This window comes from Belonocnema kinseyi, chromosome 3, assembly GCF_010883055.1.
Source record: "Belonocnema kinseyi isolate 2016_QV_RU_SX_M_011 chromosome 3, B_treatae_v1, whole genome shotgun sequence".
NCBI lineage: Eukaryota > Metazoa > Arthropoda > Insecta > Hymenoptera > Cynipidae > Belonocnema > Belonocnema kinseyi.
The window spans coordinates 76,421,861-76,439,225 of NC_046659.1; the positions used below are offsets into that span (position 1 = coordinate 76,421,861).

At 30.7% G+C, this 17,365-nt stretch overlaps 1 protein-coding gene across 1 annotated transcript in view; it reads right to left on the reverse strand.

The window, feature by feature from the left end:
- LOC117169543 (agrin-like) overlaps positions 1 to 16,266 on the reverse strand; it is an 818,564-nt gene extending 802,298 nt beyond the window's left edge. The window contains exon 1 of the mRNA XM_033355964.1: positions 16,125 to 16,266. Within this exon, the coding sequence (XP_033211855.1) occupies positions 16,125 to 16,242 (118 nt within the window). The 5' untranslated portion in view covers positions 16,243 to 16,266. The remainder of the gene's footprint in view (positions 1 to 16,124) is intronic.
- Positions 16,267 to 17,365: the final 1,099 nt, after the last annotated feature.

The window sequence follows — 17,365 nt, forward strand, 5'->3', positions numbered from 1 at the left end:
ATGATTATATATTACCTCCTCTAAAAGTTGAATTTAAAATATCAATTCATATTACAAAAATTGTGCTTGACGATCGGTTTTAATTTTTCTTTCGATAGAAAGTTATTTGTCTATGTCATTAATATAATTTTTCACTTTACTTTTTTACCATGGAAAACTTGGAACATTTTTCATTAAATATGAAAAATATTTCAGATCATAAAATTAAAATTGTTTTTATCCGTTTTACGTAACTTACAGCGAACGGACAAGTTTTCAAAAAATTTAACACCCCACCCCTTTTTTTATATTTCATTATTTGTTTAAATGATGTGAAACTAAAATTTTTAGAATTTTCTTTACCAGTTTAGCATAAATGACAAGGACAAAAACTTTTTACTTTTATAACATCCTACCCCTTTTCCTATTCTTTTCTTATCTGAAAATCACGAATATTCTTTTACATTTCTAAGCGTGATGTATTTATTCAATCGCGGAAAAAAGTATTGGTTTTACTAATTGATACGATTATTTAAAAAATTGAAATTAAATGTTAACAGTTATAATGATCTTGAAACAATATTACTTCAATATCAAGAACGTTTTCTGACAAGAAGATGATAAGATTTGAATTTTGTTTAAATATCATAAATTTTCAAAGAACAATTCGTTTGATGACTATCAAATAAAAAATTCCTTGCCAATGGCGTCTAGTTTTTGAAAAAATTTATTTATTTCCACTTTTTGCAATGATTACAATGTTTATTCAAACTATTTTCAAGTGAAATTATGTGAATATAAAACTTTTATCACTAGTTTTTGATACGACATTACCTTTCTTCTTGGATTTCGAATTGTTCAAATTTAAGAAAATTGAATTCCAACAGTTGAAAATTAAATGTTAAATTTTCTTTAATTTGAACTTTGAAAGCTGGAGATGCAGTTACAACGTTGAATAGATCTACGCATGCATTTTTGTTCAATTTAAATTTAATTTATAAGAAAACTATTTTTAAAGGAGGTGTTTTCGAAAGTGTTCGTCACTAAAAAAAAATGATGAAAAATTTTTGATAAGCTGATTAACGATGTTGAAAAGTGTCAATATTCACAACTTAAGCTAAAAATTTGTTCCATTTAATCAGTGAAATACTTTAAAAATTACTTTTAAAATAAATTAAACAAGAAATTAAATGTGTTTATTTTTTCAGATATAAAGAAGTTAGGATAAATTCAATTTCAATCTATAAACGCCTTATTTATTAATTATTTTCATTTCGATCAATCCAAATCAGAATCGATTTTAATTTAAAATCATTTAAATCTTTAATCTGAGCTTAAAAAGGAAACATCGAAGCATGAAGCCCTGAAAATGCTACCAGAGCAATTATAATCTGCGAGTATCATTTTTGATCTCCGAGATGAATATTTTGATTGGAATCTAGTTACTCGAATGGGGAGAGGGATATTATTGACAAATTGTTATAAAAAATGCATGAAATCCCAGACACACCTGGTCAGTTATGCACACATAGTTGGGCGTGGTACACATTAGAGTATAGAACTTGTTAAAATGCGTAGGTTGAACAGTATTATGCTGATATCGCAAAGTTCGTTCTTGAATCGACTAAGTCAACTGAGTCTCAGTCCACGCAGAAATGCCGAACAGTTTGCCTGTCGCGCTTTTGAAAGAACTCCGGCAAGTGACGCAGGGTTGCGTGGGCGAAACAACGCTGTGGCCAGGTGTCACTTGCAGGTAGCACAGTTTGCCATTTTCCATCCATGTGTACGACCTATCAAATTTACAAAAGAGAAATCTGAATAATTTGCTTTCAATTTCAATTCCAGATTTTTCTCAGAAATTAAAGTTGGCAGAATCTGTTTGTTAGCGGTCTACCTGCTGACTCTATTCCCGCTATTGAAGTTCTCCTGACATAGCTGAGTGACCGATACATACTTTTATCCTTGTAAATAGTAATTTAGAAATATCATATTTGAATTCTACGCTGTTTCGCAATTTTAACGATTATTCTTGCTTTAATAAGTTGAAAATTATAATAAGTGTTTTTTAAATAAATTGAACATTAAAAGTGTGATAGAGCCAAAAATTAAATATTCCTACCTAAATAGTAGCATACAATTTTTTCTTTTTTTTACACTAATTTTCCTATATTAATCATTCTTCAAAGCAGAAAGGACCCCGCAGCAAATGTACATGAAATGGCTTTCGGTCGATTTTATTTAAACTTCGTAAAATTGTAGCTCTCAATGTGTCGATCAAAAGTGTTATGGGGCACAAAGTCCGAAAATTGACATTTTTCGAGTTGTAGAGGGTTAAACATCCAACCGTTTTAAGAAACATTACCAAATATCTCGAAAAATGCAACTCTGCGAAAAAAATGTTGCCTATGAAAGTTATTGGGCTCTAACGAGGAAATACAAAGAAATTCATGGCCTTAAGACACAGGTCATTTTTCAAAGTCATTCAAAGTGAACTTGTCATTTATTGCTAATATTCAGCCAAGAAAGACAAGATATGAAGAGGAAATCAATATAGAACCCACAAAGGCAAGAAATGAGAATGACTTAGTCAACAGCCAGCCAATGAAGGCAAGATTTTTCCAGGAAGTTGTCATTATCTAGCCAATGAAGGCCAGAGATGACCAGAATGTCACGATTCTAGGCAATGAAGGAAACTTCTGGTAACTCATTTCTTGCCCTTATAGGTTCTATATGGATTTCCTCTTCATATCTCGTCTTTATTGGCTGAATATTAGCAATAAATGACAAGTTCACATTGAATGACCTTGAAAAATGATATGTGTCTTAAGACCTTGACTTTCTTTGCATTTCCCCGTTAGAGCCTAATAACTTTCATAGGGAACATTTTTTTCGCAGAGCTGCAGTTTTCGATACATTTGGTAATGTTTCTTAAAAGAGTTGGATGTTTAACCCTCTATAACTCGAAAACTGTCTATTTTCGGACTTTGTGTCATATAACACTTTTGATAGAGACATTGAGAACTACAATTTCACGAAGTTTAATCAAAATCGACCAAAAGCCATTTCATGTACATTTTCTGCGGAGTCCTTTCTAATCGTGAATTAATTCTAATTTTTAGCTCATTGAAACAAGTAAAATATCGTTGGCATCGACAGAAAACGTGTCTTTGAAATATAGCATCTCTACATACATTATTTATTGGAAAATTAAGAAATGTTTATGTTTCATATTTTATTCCTCATTAAGTAGTCTAGTCGCATTTTGGGGACGACTTGGCAGCGTGAGAGGGTGTTGGATAATAGGGGTAGAACAAACAAGAAATTAAGTTTTTTGAAAAATGACACAAGGTATGGAACAAATTAATAGACGAAATTTTTTAAGCAAAAGAATATCGGCAAATTTGTTCATTATAATTTTTAAATAGGATTTCCGAGTCACGAGAGGTAAGATGGCCTTTAAAAAATCAAAATTGTAAATTTCTAGAAAGATCTCCTTAGCCATTAGAAATGCGTAAAGACAAACAAAATTTTCGGTATTCTCGCCAAATAAGTTTAATGAAAATGCAAATCCGTAAATATATATATTGTATGAAAGTATACAAGATTGTTTAATCATTAACAAATATTAGCTTTTATGACAGTCAGAATTACCCTTTTTGTTAGGACACGTACACTCAAAGTTATAAACTGCTCGCCTTGGAGTATAGAAATTCTACTCAAGACTTAATTATTTATCTTCAGGACATAGAAACTTGTCTTCAAAATATAAAGTGAAGTCTAGCTCCGTCTCAAAACTGACCCGACGAAAAATGCTTCGACTTGAGTTCGACTTGATTATGTCTTGAGTTTGTCTCCAGGACATCGATGTCTCGCTGCGTCTCAAAACTGAGTCGAGACATAGACTTTCGTCTTACTTTTATGGGCATGACAGTTAAAACGGCATTTAGGTACTTGTCTCAAGTCGAGCCTTCTCTTGGCTAACACGACGTTTACTTGACTCAAGACGAGCCTTGCCTGGGCTGAGATTATCGAACCTTTTCTGGTTCGCAAATGAGATCAAAATTGATGAATGAAAAATGTGTAAATATTAGTTATTTTTAATTTTAAAATTCCAAAATGGGTGGGTTTGAACGAGTATAACCATTAAAAATTTTCTTTAAAAAAATAAAAATGGTAACTTTCTAGAAGGATCTCCTAAGCTGTTAGAAATACGTAAAAACAAACAACATTGTCGGTATCATCGTCTAACAAGTATAATACAAATAACAATCCGTAAATAAGTTTATTATATATATGTTGCATAAAAATATACAATATTATTTAACCATTAACAAAGATTAGCTTTTATGACTGTTAGAATTACCCTTTTTGCTAGCGCAGGTATACGCTCGAAGTTATAAACCGCACGTGTTGGAGTCATACAAATTCGACTCAAGAGATAAATTTATGTCTTGAAGACATAAAAACTTGCCTCGAAGACATAAATTGAAGTCTGGCTCCATCTCAAAACTGAGACATGCTCAAGTCGAACTTTTCGACTTCAGCATGTCTTGATTGGGGGCAACTCTAGTCGAAACCAAGTCGAAGAATTTTTACTAGGCTTAGTAGATTTTCTTTCATTCGTAAAAAATATTTGTTTAAAAATAAAAAAAATGTAACGTTTGGAAAAACGACCCAGGAGACGAAACAAAAAATGGAAATACAATGTATTTGATGTGAAAGTATTGAATATAACGTAGAGAAGTTCACGTTTTGGTAAAAATCGAGTGCGAAGCACGAGATACGTGATGAGAATGTGTTAGTTAAAGCCGAATGAGCTTTAACAGAAGAAAATTCACAAGCATCAAATCACAGTTGTAAATGATTCAAACTCTAATTTTTAAAAGCCTGTGCCCAAATTTAAGGGAAAAACCAAGACCGAGCGCGCAGCGCGAGATAAACGTATTATCAAGCACGCAACGCGCGATGAGAATGTGCCCACAGAGCGGGTAGATTTGTTTAAAATATAACTTTGTAATATTTGAATAGATTTCCTATTCATTGGGTTTCGAATAAACCTAAGAAAATCTTTTAAAAAATGAAGATACCCCTATTTTTTCTCAAAAAACTTTCCATGTTCAACTGATTATGTCAAGCAACAAATCGTTCGAATAGCCAAAAAATTTAAACTTCTGATATAATATTTCTAAATTACTAATTGCAGACTTTTAAAAATGTTGCTGCTTGCAAAGTTGCGTAGTGGGGCTAAAACAAGGAGGTAGACTGCGAGCAAATGGATGCTCCTTATTTGTTTTAAAATTGATATACCCTTGATTTTGAATAACTTGTTCCCTAAGCTTTTAATTTAAACCATTTAAAGAACCGAGTTCGCAACGCACATGCCTGTTATTTTAATTATGATTTTATTTGAATTCAAAGTTGTTATTTGCATTTTTGATATTTTCTCAGTACATAAAATGCCCATTCCGATTATTTATATTAACAAGAAAAAAAATATATATACACACATAGGTATATGCATTTGAAACTGAAATTGGCATAAAATGTGTTCCAGGAACCGAGTCCCGTGTCCTTCAGAATAAACACTTTCATCCTAAAATAAATGGATTCTTATAAAATGTAAATCAGGAGTCAACTCAGACGGTATGTTAATAATGTTGACATTTGTCCTCGCATTTGTCTCTGGAGAAGATTCAAGTCAAAGACGTAGAATGTGGATGCACCAAACAGTTATGAAACGTGGAGAAAATGAGTGAAGACTAAGGATTTATTGGGAGGATGGTCCCTTGCACATCACAATGACTGTCGTAATTTAGCATTAGTACTTTTGTATAAAGATAGACTTGGAAGTAGAAGGAAATTTTAATAACTGGCTGTATGAAACAAGGTACTTAGCGCAATTTCTAATGCCACTCGTCAACTCTTATAGTGTTGTACGTCAAGTATCTCATTAAATACGAGGCATACATGACGTTAATCTGAAACTAGATTGCACGTTTCTCTATGTGTTTTACTGCGCATTTAAAGCCATAGTAAATGGTACTTAAGGATCTGCGTTCGGTGCGTAAACCATTTAACGTTCATTTTTTCATGATTTGGATATAGCTTTATAGCCGGGCAAATATTTTATTGTCGTTTGTCAGTTTTATATTCGTTTGTGTAGATTTGCTTAAGTGTTTTCGGATTGAATGGCCATATGGAAACTATTTTATTCTCAGAAAAAGATTTTGTAAAATAAGTTTACAGTCAAGATAAAATTAAAATGTATTTGGTATCAGTTTCATCAAAATCAAGCAAAAAAGAAATGTTTTGTTTTATTTAATTTACTGTGAATATAAATGATCGTTTGTGATATTTTTTTAAATTCCGGTCTCTTCAATGAAGTTACCATTATCTCTTTATCAGTGAAAAGTTTCCAAGAAGATGCGGAAGTGAGATCTGATAGTGACATCGCAATTGAACTTCCTCGGTCAACGCATTATTGTTGTAACAGATGTATAATAAATAACAAATTGAATTATATAAGGTCTGGTATTGAAAATTTAAAATAAAAATAATCAAAGATTTTTTTAATGTAAAGTGGAAGTGTCTATTAAAATAGAGACGTACATATCATATATTGAAGAAAATTTTTTAATGATGACTAGCCATGAAAGAAAGTGTTTCAAACAAGTTCAAAACTTTTTGATTGAACACAATGCAAAATCAAAGTGTTAGTTTAAAAAAATTCATTAACTTTTGATTTGAAATAATCCATCAAAAACATAAACACGTATAAAGTTGATGTAAATAATAAAAAAAAGAACATCATCTGATTGGTAAACTTGTAGTAATGCAAATGTTTTGAAACACAAGGCGTTCGATGAAGAACAATTTAAAGTTGGATGTAACGAAATTGCTTATATTTTGGATTTGCAAAAATGTATTTTGAAACTTGAATGTTAAAAAGACAAAGTTTTGAATAATTTCTATTGGAAGGTTTCAACTTTAGAAGATTTAAAAGAACAAAATTAATAAACTTAAGAAAAAAAACGATTTATACGTTTAGATTGAGAAGCCGTGAACTTGATACAAACCAAGAATACAAAATTCAAATTTTTAAACAATAAATTAAGACGCTATTGAAGATAAGAGTTTTCCAAATTGGTTTTAAATAAGGAAACATATATTGTTTTTGAGAATAGATAACCTGTTTAAATTTGTAATTAAACATTCATTTTGAGATTTAAAGGTGAGTAAGACTAGTTGAATTTCTAGTATGATAATTTTCATTAATTACCAAATTACCAAAAAAAGAAGAATTATTAAAACTTATCTCAAATTATTCAAAAATTTATAATTTACGTACATCTATATTTTTGATAAAACTGTCTAAATTTTCCAACTTTTAACATTATCATAAATAAAAGAAGAAACGTATATTATACTTTCTTCTATTAAATTATATGAACACATACAGACATAGAAAAAAAATATTGTGAGACATTCCCAATTTATCAAGATATTTAATTAATATTGATATCTAAAGAAACCGATTTAACCTAAGCTTATATAAATCTACCATTCAGATTATTAGTGGATAATAAAAGCGTTAAAATCTCGAGGGAATCTTTAAAGTATCCAAGATAAATACGTTCAAAATTAAAGAAATTATTCTACAATTGATTTCGATCTACAGAAAGTTGTAGGTGTACAGTCAAGGTCAATCAATTGATTGATAAAATTGGCAAAAAATGCTTATAATAATTGCAGCAAATTTTAGAAGAAAACTCAAAGCTTAAATAATAAAAAAAATAGTTAAAGAGATAATTGTATATTTAGAGTTATTTGTATATTTCTGGGTTTTTTCTTCAGCTGTAGGAAAAAGTTACAATTTTTTATCCAATGTCCATTTACAAAAGCTCATTCTATACTTTAAAAAGTTCGTGAAACTTCCTAAACAAGAAATCCATAAAAACGGGACAAATAGAATTGTAAAGAATCTTTTAGGGAATGGAATGAGCTTTTTTAAACTAAAACAATATCGATTCAAAATTAAGACTTTTTTCTATAGTAGAACAAAACAAAAATGTGCGAATAACGAAATTCAAATAAATAATTGTGACATAAAATATTTTTTTATTATTTACGCTTAGAGTTATTTTCTAAAATTAGATGAAATAAAAAATAAACTACTTTTGTCAAACTCAATTAGTTGGCTAAAAATACATTTTATTTGGTACAAAAATAATTTTTTTCAAATAGATATTTAACCATTCCATTTTAAGTCGAATATATATATGTTTTTCTTGAAAATTCAACTATTTGATCGAAAATTCAAATCTTTCTTTCTCGGTATAAAAGTAATTTTATTGGAGGAAACTTAATATTTTAATTGAAAATTCATTTCGTTATTTGATAATTAAACTACGGAAGAACGCCTATATAAGAACAGTTACGAGGTTTGTCTGGAACTTGCCTTAAGACTAATTTAGTCTCTGGAAATGTAAGCAGTCGAACTGGTGGCGACCCATTGTTCACACTGCCAACACTACCACACGACTGTGAAACTATATGGGCCAGCAGTTCTTGGAAGGATAATAATCAGTCGATCCTATATAGGCGTCCTTGAGTATTGTTCTCTGGTTGATTTTCTATTTTAGTTGAAAATACATTTATCTGGTTCAAATTTCATATTTCTTTGGTTGTAAAACTATCTGTTTTAGTAAAACATTCAACTCTTTTAGGAAAAATTAGTTTTTGGCTTTTGAATTCCACAATTATCTTGCAAATAAAATTTTTTTTTTAAATTAATATAGTCGGGTTAAAAATGCAAATGTTTTGTAGCAAATTCGTATTTTTTTCTTAAAAAGTGCACTAAATTTTGGATGAGATTTTTTTCTTTATTGCCTGAAAAATATTTGGTTGTTGAAAACTCAAATCTTTGGTTAGACAATCAACCATTTGGTTTAAAAAATAACTATTTAGTTGAAAATCTATCTATTCGGATGAAAATGCAATACTTCAAAATTCGTAAATACGATACGTGAAATCTTCCATTACCCCCCCCCCCCCAACTCCCGACCTTCATAAGATGCACTAAAATGTATCCCCCCTCCCATATTCATACGTGAGTTATGTATAAATTGGTATAAAATGGTGTATGACTATTTTCACTGAAAGTCTTTAAAAAAATTAGAAACACTGTTTTTGCATTAATATTATTGATCTCCTAGGTGCAAAGTTGTTTTTACACAGTGATAAGGATTATACAACTTTTCCATTTGCTTTTCCACTCCCACTTTTACGAAATTCACGTTGATTTTTTTTTCAATTGTTGTTGTGTTTCGAGTAAGTGGAAGTAGAGAAAGTGTACAAGGTACAAAATCGCTCCACTGAAAGAAAAATTTATAAAACTAATACAGAAAAACTCCCATCTTCAAAGATATGCCGATTAGTTGTTTTTAGTTTCATTAAAAATGATATAATAGAAACAGGGAATGCAGCTATGTTCATGTTAGAGTTTTCTGCGCAGAGAAAATAAAACATTAGTTAGGAAAATATCAAGAAAAGTCAGGGCCTTTTGACCATTGTAAGAAGATCTCGGGCCCTAACCTGTGTGCGTCTGGCCCGTCTAAACCAACAAAATTTCTAAGCATTAAACTCAAATATCTGCTTGCATATTTCCAAAAATATCTGGGTTTTAAACAGTACCGAAGGGAAAAAATGAATATTAAGAAAAATAAATTTTTTCATCATCTTGTCAGTCTTTCGGGCCCTAAGCGGATGCTGGCTAATTCAATATACCGAAAAGTATGCTAAGTGTCTTATCTAAATATTTTTTGCAAATTTCCATAAAGAACCAGGCTGTTTATAATATTAGCTCTTTTAGACTAGCACCAGGTACGACTTATCTAGTCCAGTGTTTGACCGTACAAAAATATTTTACTTCTACTTAGAGCCATCATAGACGGCCTTGACAGTGCCGCATTAGCGGTCAGGGCGTTCTATCCTGGCCCCGAACAGTTTCTCTATAATTTTCTACACGGGCTCTCCCGTTTCTTTTATTGTTCACCAGAGCAGATAAACCCCCAGCAAAAAAATATTGTAAAGCAGTTGAAATTTATCAAACGAATACAGCAAGTACATTTCGATCGGGAGGGTACGGGTCGAACGAGGTATGAAACGCGATCATAAATATCAAGAGCGGTACCGCAATGAAGAACACGAGTACGATCGACGCCGCGCCAGCTGCCTCGTGGGTCTGATTCTGAAGGAAAAACATCCTGGTGTTCGAAGCAATCTTGTGATCCTTGTGCGATTCTTTCCAAAGCAATGGCGCCATGTCTGACTAGACTCTGCATATTATGAGCAGTGAACATTGAACGCTGAGAACTTGCCATAATGATCGATAAGATTGTTGGAGAACAAATGAGAAAAGCACTGATACAATTGTCGATACATTAAGTTATTGTGATTAGAAACGACCACTAATAAAGATGTACATCGTGACATGCGAAGCACGAAGCACGATTCAAAACGTTTCATCAATTTTTTATTGACAACTCGTTGTATGGTTAGTCTTTGTTAGACAGGTCGTATCAGCTTGTAAAACTCATTGCTCGATCGTTGATTAATAGTGCAATAAACCGAGCTCGTGCCGTTTCATGATCTTGGGATAAACCTTACTGAAGTCTACTACTCGGCTCAAAATGAGTATAAACTGTTCGTAAACGAATTAGTGTCTCTTTTAAATGTATCTCTGAATATAACTTAATATAAATAAACATTATTAAAAAAATAGTAACTTCTGGGTTACTTGCTTTAAATTAAATTCTAATTATATAACATAATTGTGTTTATCGTTCTACAATGACAAGTTTTGATAAATCAGTAGTCAAAAAATTAATGTTTATAAACATTGTGCATTGAATGACAAAGATCTACCATGAAAAAGCTTCGCCGATCACAACTAAATGAGGTAGTGAAATAAGAGCGGACGCAGAAAACTAAAGAAATAAAAATTACTATACATTGATTACGAGTATTGGAAAACAAATTTGTTGGATGTTCTTTTAGAATTTAAATAAATTAATATTTAGACAAATTGTCTATAAACAAAATTTGTCAATTATAATAACTTCGCGGCATTGTATACATTTCTCCGTGTGGATAACGTTGAAATCCATTTTAAAATAAAATTGATTAATTATTACTTGCAATCAATCGGTATTAATGATTATTTTTTTATTCCTCTTCGCCAAGTTTGATACAAGAAATTCAATTAATTACGCATGGCTAAATTTTTAAATTGTTAATTTTTTAGTGAGATTTTACTACATTTTAGTAAAAATATTATAAGTTAAATAATGATAAAATATAATCCTTATAAAGGATTTTCTTTTTAAAAAAAAATTGTTTTACAGAATTAGAGATTAACATTGAAAAGTAGGCTTTTCGTACCAAAATTTCTATATACGAATTGATAATATTGTAAAATGTTGTAAAATGTTAATTAGAACGTAGATTTGCCTTCACCTTTGCGTAAATATAAAAAAATTTGTTTATGATAAAAGATACAAATTGTCTTTAACTATTAAATATATGATAAATTCAATCAATAAATAGCACTAGATAATAGAATCACATACATAAAGTTGAAATTTTCTGTTAATTGTCTCAATATATTTTGCCTCGCATTCTGCAGTAACTGTGCGCAAAGATGACAAATTTCGATTTTTAAATATAAAACATATAGAAAATATGTATACCATTAAATATATTGCAAAATAAAAAAAGAAGTATTGAAAAATATTACCGCGCATTTAATGTAAAAATTTTACGTTAATGGACCCAATAGACATTGCTATAGCACAGTCGTGCGCAAAGGAAACCACAAAATGTTTAATTACATCAAACGCAAAAATTTGTTAAACGAACTAAGTTATCTGGAATTTCTTCAATATAGCAGTAGAAAGGAATAATGCGATTGCTCCGTTATAAAGTTTGGTGCTAATCACTACCATAGAATTTGTTATAAATATAATAAAATGATTGAATAATAATATTGAATCAATGATAATTAAATAATAAAACGCTATAATTAAGTCACCGTAAATTCCTAAGAAAAATAGGAAAAAATGATGCCGTGTTAAAAATGTACGTCCAGTTAAAATTTGTTGTGGATCGGTTTGATACGTTTGTCTCTGGCATATGACAAAGATGCAAAAATCTACTTTTTATGGTTTATTCATTGTGAAAACCTCACAGTTTTCACTTTCTTAAACACAGGTTTAAAAAATACGTACCATTTTGTATTTCATTAGCTACTGCATATCTTGATAAATTTTCGTTTACAATTTTTAAATTCAAAAAGTATAACAAAGTCCGTCTTCCTTATTTTAGAAATTTTTCTTTGGACCATTTTTAAGAGATCCATTTCTAAGAAAAATAATAAAAATCAGCATATATATCGGAATAAGGAACCAAATTGTATAGCAAATTTTTTATATTAAAAAAATATTCAAATTAAAGAAAAGGGTATACGATAAAGCTTATTTATATCCTGCATGATTTATATTTGAAAATTTTAAGAACATTTCCGGTGGGAAATGAAACATCTGCTTTAAATAGGTAATATTTATAGCTTTAAGGCTTCCAAGTTAGGAAGGACTAACAATTTTATAATAAAAAAAAAACTTTCAATGTAAGTCAATCTAGATTCTCTTCCTTTCCATAACAAAGACAAATTTGATAACAAATTATTAAGTTAATAAATTGACCAAATTTAAATTTAAAAACTACTAAATTTAAGAACTTCCGAAATGAAATTTTCTGACAGCAAATTTAAGAAATTTTAAATGAGAGAATATTACAAGTATGAAGTGTAAAGCATTGAAATTTTCACATATTATCTGTCCTAGAAATTTAGGTCCGATTGAAAAAAAAAATACAGCTCAATCATTACCAATTCCCATAAAAAGTTCTTCTCTGGGTATTATTAAATCCTCAAAATTCTTACTACTAAAGATATGAATCTTATTTTAATATCATTTATTATAATCACGGACAGCAAAACTTCATACATAATCTCTAGTGCAGTAAATTAAAAGATTTGATAAAGCGCGATACCCCTTATCTCTAACGGAATAAAAGTCATGCAATTAAGAAGCAAAAAGAAAGAATGAAAAATGACATTCTCCTGGCGCCAATTTAATGTTTACTTTACAAAAATAGCACAATTCGCAATTTCCCTTAAGGGAAAGTCTGAGGATATGGCGTTTTAGCTGTTGACAGGAGTGCAACCACCATACCTATAAATTAAAACGATAGCGTAAACGATTTCCGTAAATTATCGATATTAAAATGAAGTGCCTCAGGGGTTTACTGGAAATGCGTCAACTTTTATTCATCATGATTGCGACCACGGTTTTTACTCCGACACCCAGACTGCCCTTTCCTTGTAAACCCGATCTTAGAAGATAGAGAAGAAATAGTTGGTGACAGGCCACCGCGGGCACAAGTGAACCATGCATATAATTAATCGAGCCTCGTTATTCTTGGGCGCCCCGTTTCCTTCGAATAATCATAAAATTAATTTTCCGTGACTCTGATGTCAACTGATTTGCAGAAGAAAATTGTCGAGAGCTTGATATTAAACAAAAATTTTCCGTTATATATTTCCTAGAATTATAATTAAATAATTAGATCTAAAATATTTTCTCATGAAGAATGGTACGATAGGTTTCGATGGAATTCAACCCAAAAGGTCTTGCACCTTCCAAATTTTTTCTGTTCTTATTATTGTGATACATCGCGATTATTTTAAGACCTAAATGCAAAACGTCGTTAAAGCCGTTTTTAGTTAAAAGTTGTCAGAGAATAAGTTACAGTAGAATAAATTACATAAAAATAATAAAACAATACAATGCTCTGGTGCTGCAGTTATATTATTCTGTGACAAACTGAGTTATTTTAGGATATGTAAAATCAGACAATTTTGTAGGCAAATTTTTTAGTAAAAAAAAGTTTGGGCAGCGTTGAAAAATTTATTTTTTAAATTTCTTTCACCTATTTTAAAGTACTTTCGAGAAGTTTGGTTATCGCAAGATTTTTAACATACAGGGCCTCATTTTAGGCGCATTTATAAAAAATATTTGAACACTAAAAACCTTAATAAATAAGAATTGTTTGCACTTTTCGTGAAATATAGAAAGAATATTATAGACAACTAGAATTTGTTAGGCTGCTTATTTTTCAGAAAAAAGAAATAAAAGTAATTAATAACTTGTATGTTATAGATGAACAAAATTTGTTATAAAATAATGTTTAGAATATTTTCTATTCCCGTATCTTCTTCGTGAATAGTTAAAATCGTTTCAGAAACTGAGAAGTATCTTTTCTATTTTGTATTTTTAGTCTAGAATGTAGAAAAATTGGTGTTGATAGGCTGAGTTTTTTAAAGTATTTTTAGACCCGCATTCAACTTATGTTAGAAATGTGCTAACGACATTTAAATGCATTAGTCTAAATGGCGTGAATTATTATAAAATATAATATTGTAATTGCATTTGAAATGTAAACAAAATAAAACTTGATTAAAAACTTAGTAATAGTATCTTAATATAGGTGAACATTCAATTACACTCGTAAAAATTAAAAAAGAGTTTGATTAAAAACCGTCCACATTGAAATACCAGTTACAAAAGATTTCCAAATTTAAATTATAAGAATTTTTAAAACTTTAATATTCGAAACTGCGGTAAATTTCAAATTGTAAATAAATATATGTAAATCTATGATAACTTAAATTTAGTTTAGAAGTTCAACATTAAAAAAAATTTTTTAATTTAGGATCACTTTCAATTTCGGAAGCTTAAATTCACCTTATCCATATTTAGGAGATTTTGAGAAAGTTTAATTTTTTTAGGCGATGAGATTAAAAAAAAAACATTTTTATACCGTAGAAAAAATATACTGTTTTTTTTCACTAAAGAAGAACCCAACAAAAAATTCAGAAAGCTTTTTTTAAACATAAGCAGAATAGAAAAAAAAGTTTAAACATGGTAAAAAGGCTATTTTTAAACATTATTTGTTTTTAATTTAGGCGTTTCAAAATATCCTCTCATTCTATTATATGATAAATGAATATAGGTCGTTAACGGATGTTTTATAAAACTTTGTAAGAATTAAAAAATAAAATTCGTTCAAGAAAAGGGAATTTAAATGTAAATGAAACGTGAACTATACAAATTTTGAACGAGTGGTGTGTAAACACCCGAAAATTTTGTCAATTTTCATTTTTATTTTAAGAATCTAAGATAACTATTTATTATTGAAGTGGCCATAATCTATTTCCAAGAACGTAGGCTAATTTGTGAACCTCAGAAAATAGGCCGGAAAGGTTTGTCTCAGGAAAATTCAGTGGGACCTGCATTTTCTGATGTAAAAATTTTTGGCCTGTGATGAACTTCTAATTATTGTCCATTTGAATTTTTTAAACTAGAGTTCAACATGTAGGTAAAACGATACTTTACTATTTTTAACACCAAATTGAAAAGAATTAATCAGCAAAAACTATATGTCCATCATGATGCCAAAACTCAACTAAATATTGATCTTGCAATATTACAGGATGACAGGGAATTTTGAAGGAGGAAACTTTTGAAAAAAGAGGTGTTAGTTGACATATATCACCTAAGGACAAAAAAAGTTATTTCGTAAACTTAAAAAATAAAGTCTGAGTCATAAACTTCCAAAACCTGACTGCCTCGTAGACTGAAAAAACTTGAGGCTGCTTATACCCATAAAAACCGAAAATAGCTCGTATTCTTAAAAACTGTAATCTATCCATTTTTCTTCAAATGCTTGAACTCTTCTGAAAACTTATTATAACTGAAGTTGAACTTGGAAACTCTTAACTTAAATTATTCAACTTTGGGCTAATTATATTTTTCCACTTCAATAATATCTATAAATTAATTTATCATATTAAATATTTATTAACAGTCTCATCGTCACGAAATTCGGAAGCAGTACTCAAATAGTTTTCATCCGTTTGGCTAACCAAACCTAAATTTTCAGACTAGTCTATCCCCTTTTCCAGTTCCTTCGATTTTGCAGTAAAACTATACGCAACCTCTAAATATTTCTTAAAAGGAACACACCTCTGACAGCAGCATTGAGTCTATCCAAATTCGTGAGCGTGATTGGTACTGGTCCGAAGTTCATCACAATTTTCCCCATATGTTGAAGATTATCAACCCCAAAGTATCTGATTCCCATAAAAATACCCGTGTAACTACGCCGAATATATTTTCCACAAGTGTCGTTAATAACAAGATCCACAGAGCCATTTAACAATCCCTTAATTTCCCTCTTGACCTTAACATGCAGCTGATTTCTCTTCAAGTCCTTGATCTTTCCCGTAAAAATAAAATCAGCCTCTTGTATTTTCGACAAGAAAGTAGTTTCATTTTTAATATCAGCAGTCAGGTTTGTTCTACACTCTAAAAGTTCTTTCGTCGAGGGGCTTCCCACAACCAACAACACTAATCCCAGGACTAACGTCCCAAGAACACTTGCACTTCCCATTTTTGATGCTATATTTGAACTTCAATCCCCATAGGAAATAATTCTCCCACACTCTGTAACTCGTAATTTTCGATCACTTCGTAATTTTTCCCGGCACTTGTTATAGCTTCTGAAACACTTCTTTGAGACCCACTTCTTCAGGCTCTTGTTTCTCGGAACACTCAAGTGCGGAGCGCCACTTCAACCGCGATTAGACCGTGAGGACAGCAAAACCATATAACTCGTGTTTAATTCACGCAAGATCGATGCGAGTGCAGTCGAATCAGGAGGAACCGATCGAGCGATAAAGAGGCTTCTAGATGAATATAGGCCCGATCTTTCGAGCCGTGTGATCTTGAGCAACAGGTTGGCGCCGCACATCAACCCACGCGATCTACTTGCCGATTGGAAATCGCCCAGTTTCCTGCTGTTGCACCTCCATCAACAAGTATACAGTCTCCTTTTCTAAAAAGTCCTCCAACTCTTTAAACTTCCTGGAAATCCTTGAAATGCCTAATACGTCCTGATGAATCACAAGACGTCACTTGGGTAACGCTTCCATACACCCACTAGTACAAATCAATCAAGTTTTTGTACCACACAGATTTTTATAAAACTGACCATTTCGAAGCACTAACATTTCCGCAGCACTGATGTTTCCTTATTAATCCGGTAATGAAAGAATATATCTTTAAAAATAAAAGACAATGGTCATTCTATTAACCTCAGATGACACTTTTCGACCTCAACTTTCCCTCTGTGGCTCTCGAGACTAAGATTCATGGCCTATTTTCAAACTTTTCACTTTGGGAAGACGAAAAAATCACAGAGGAAA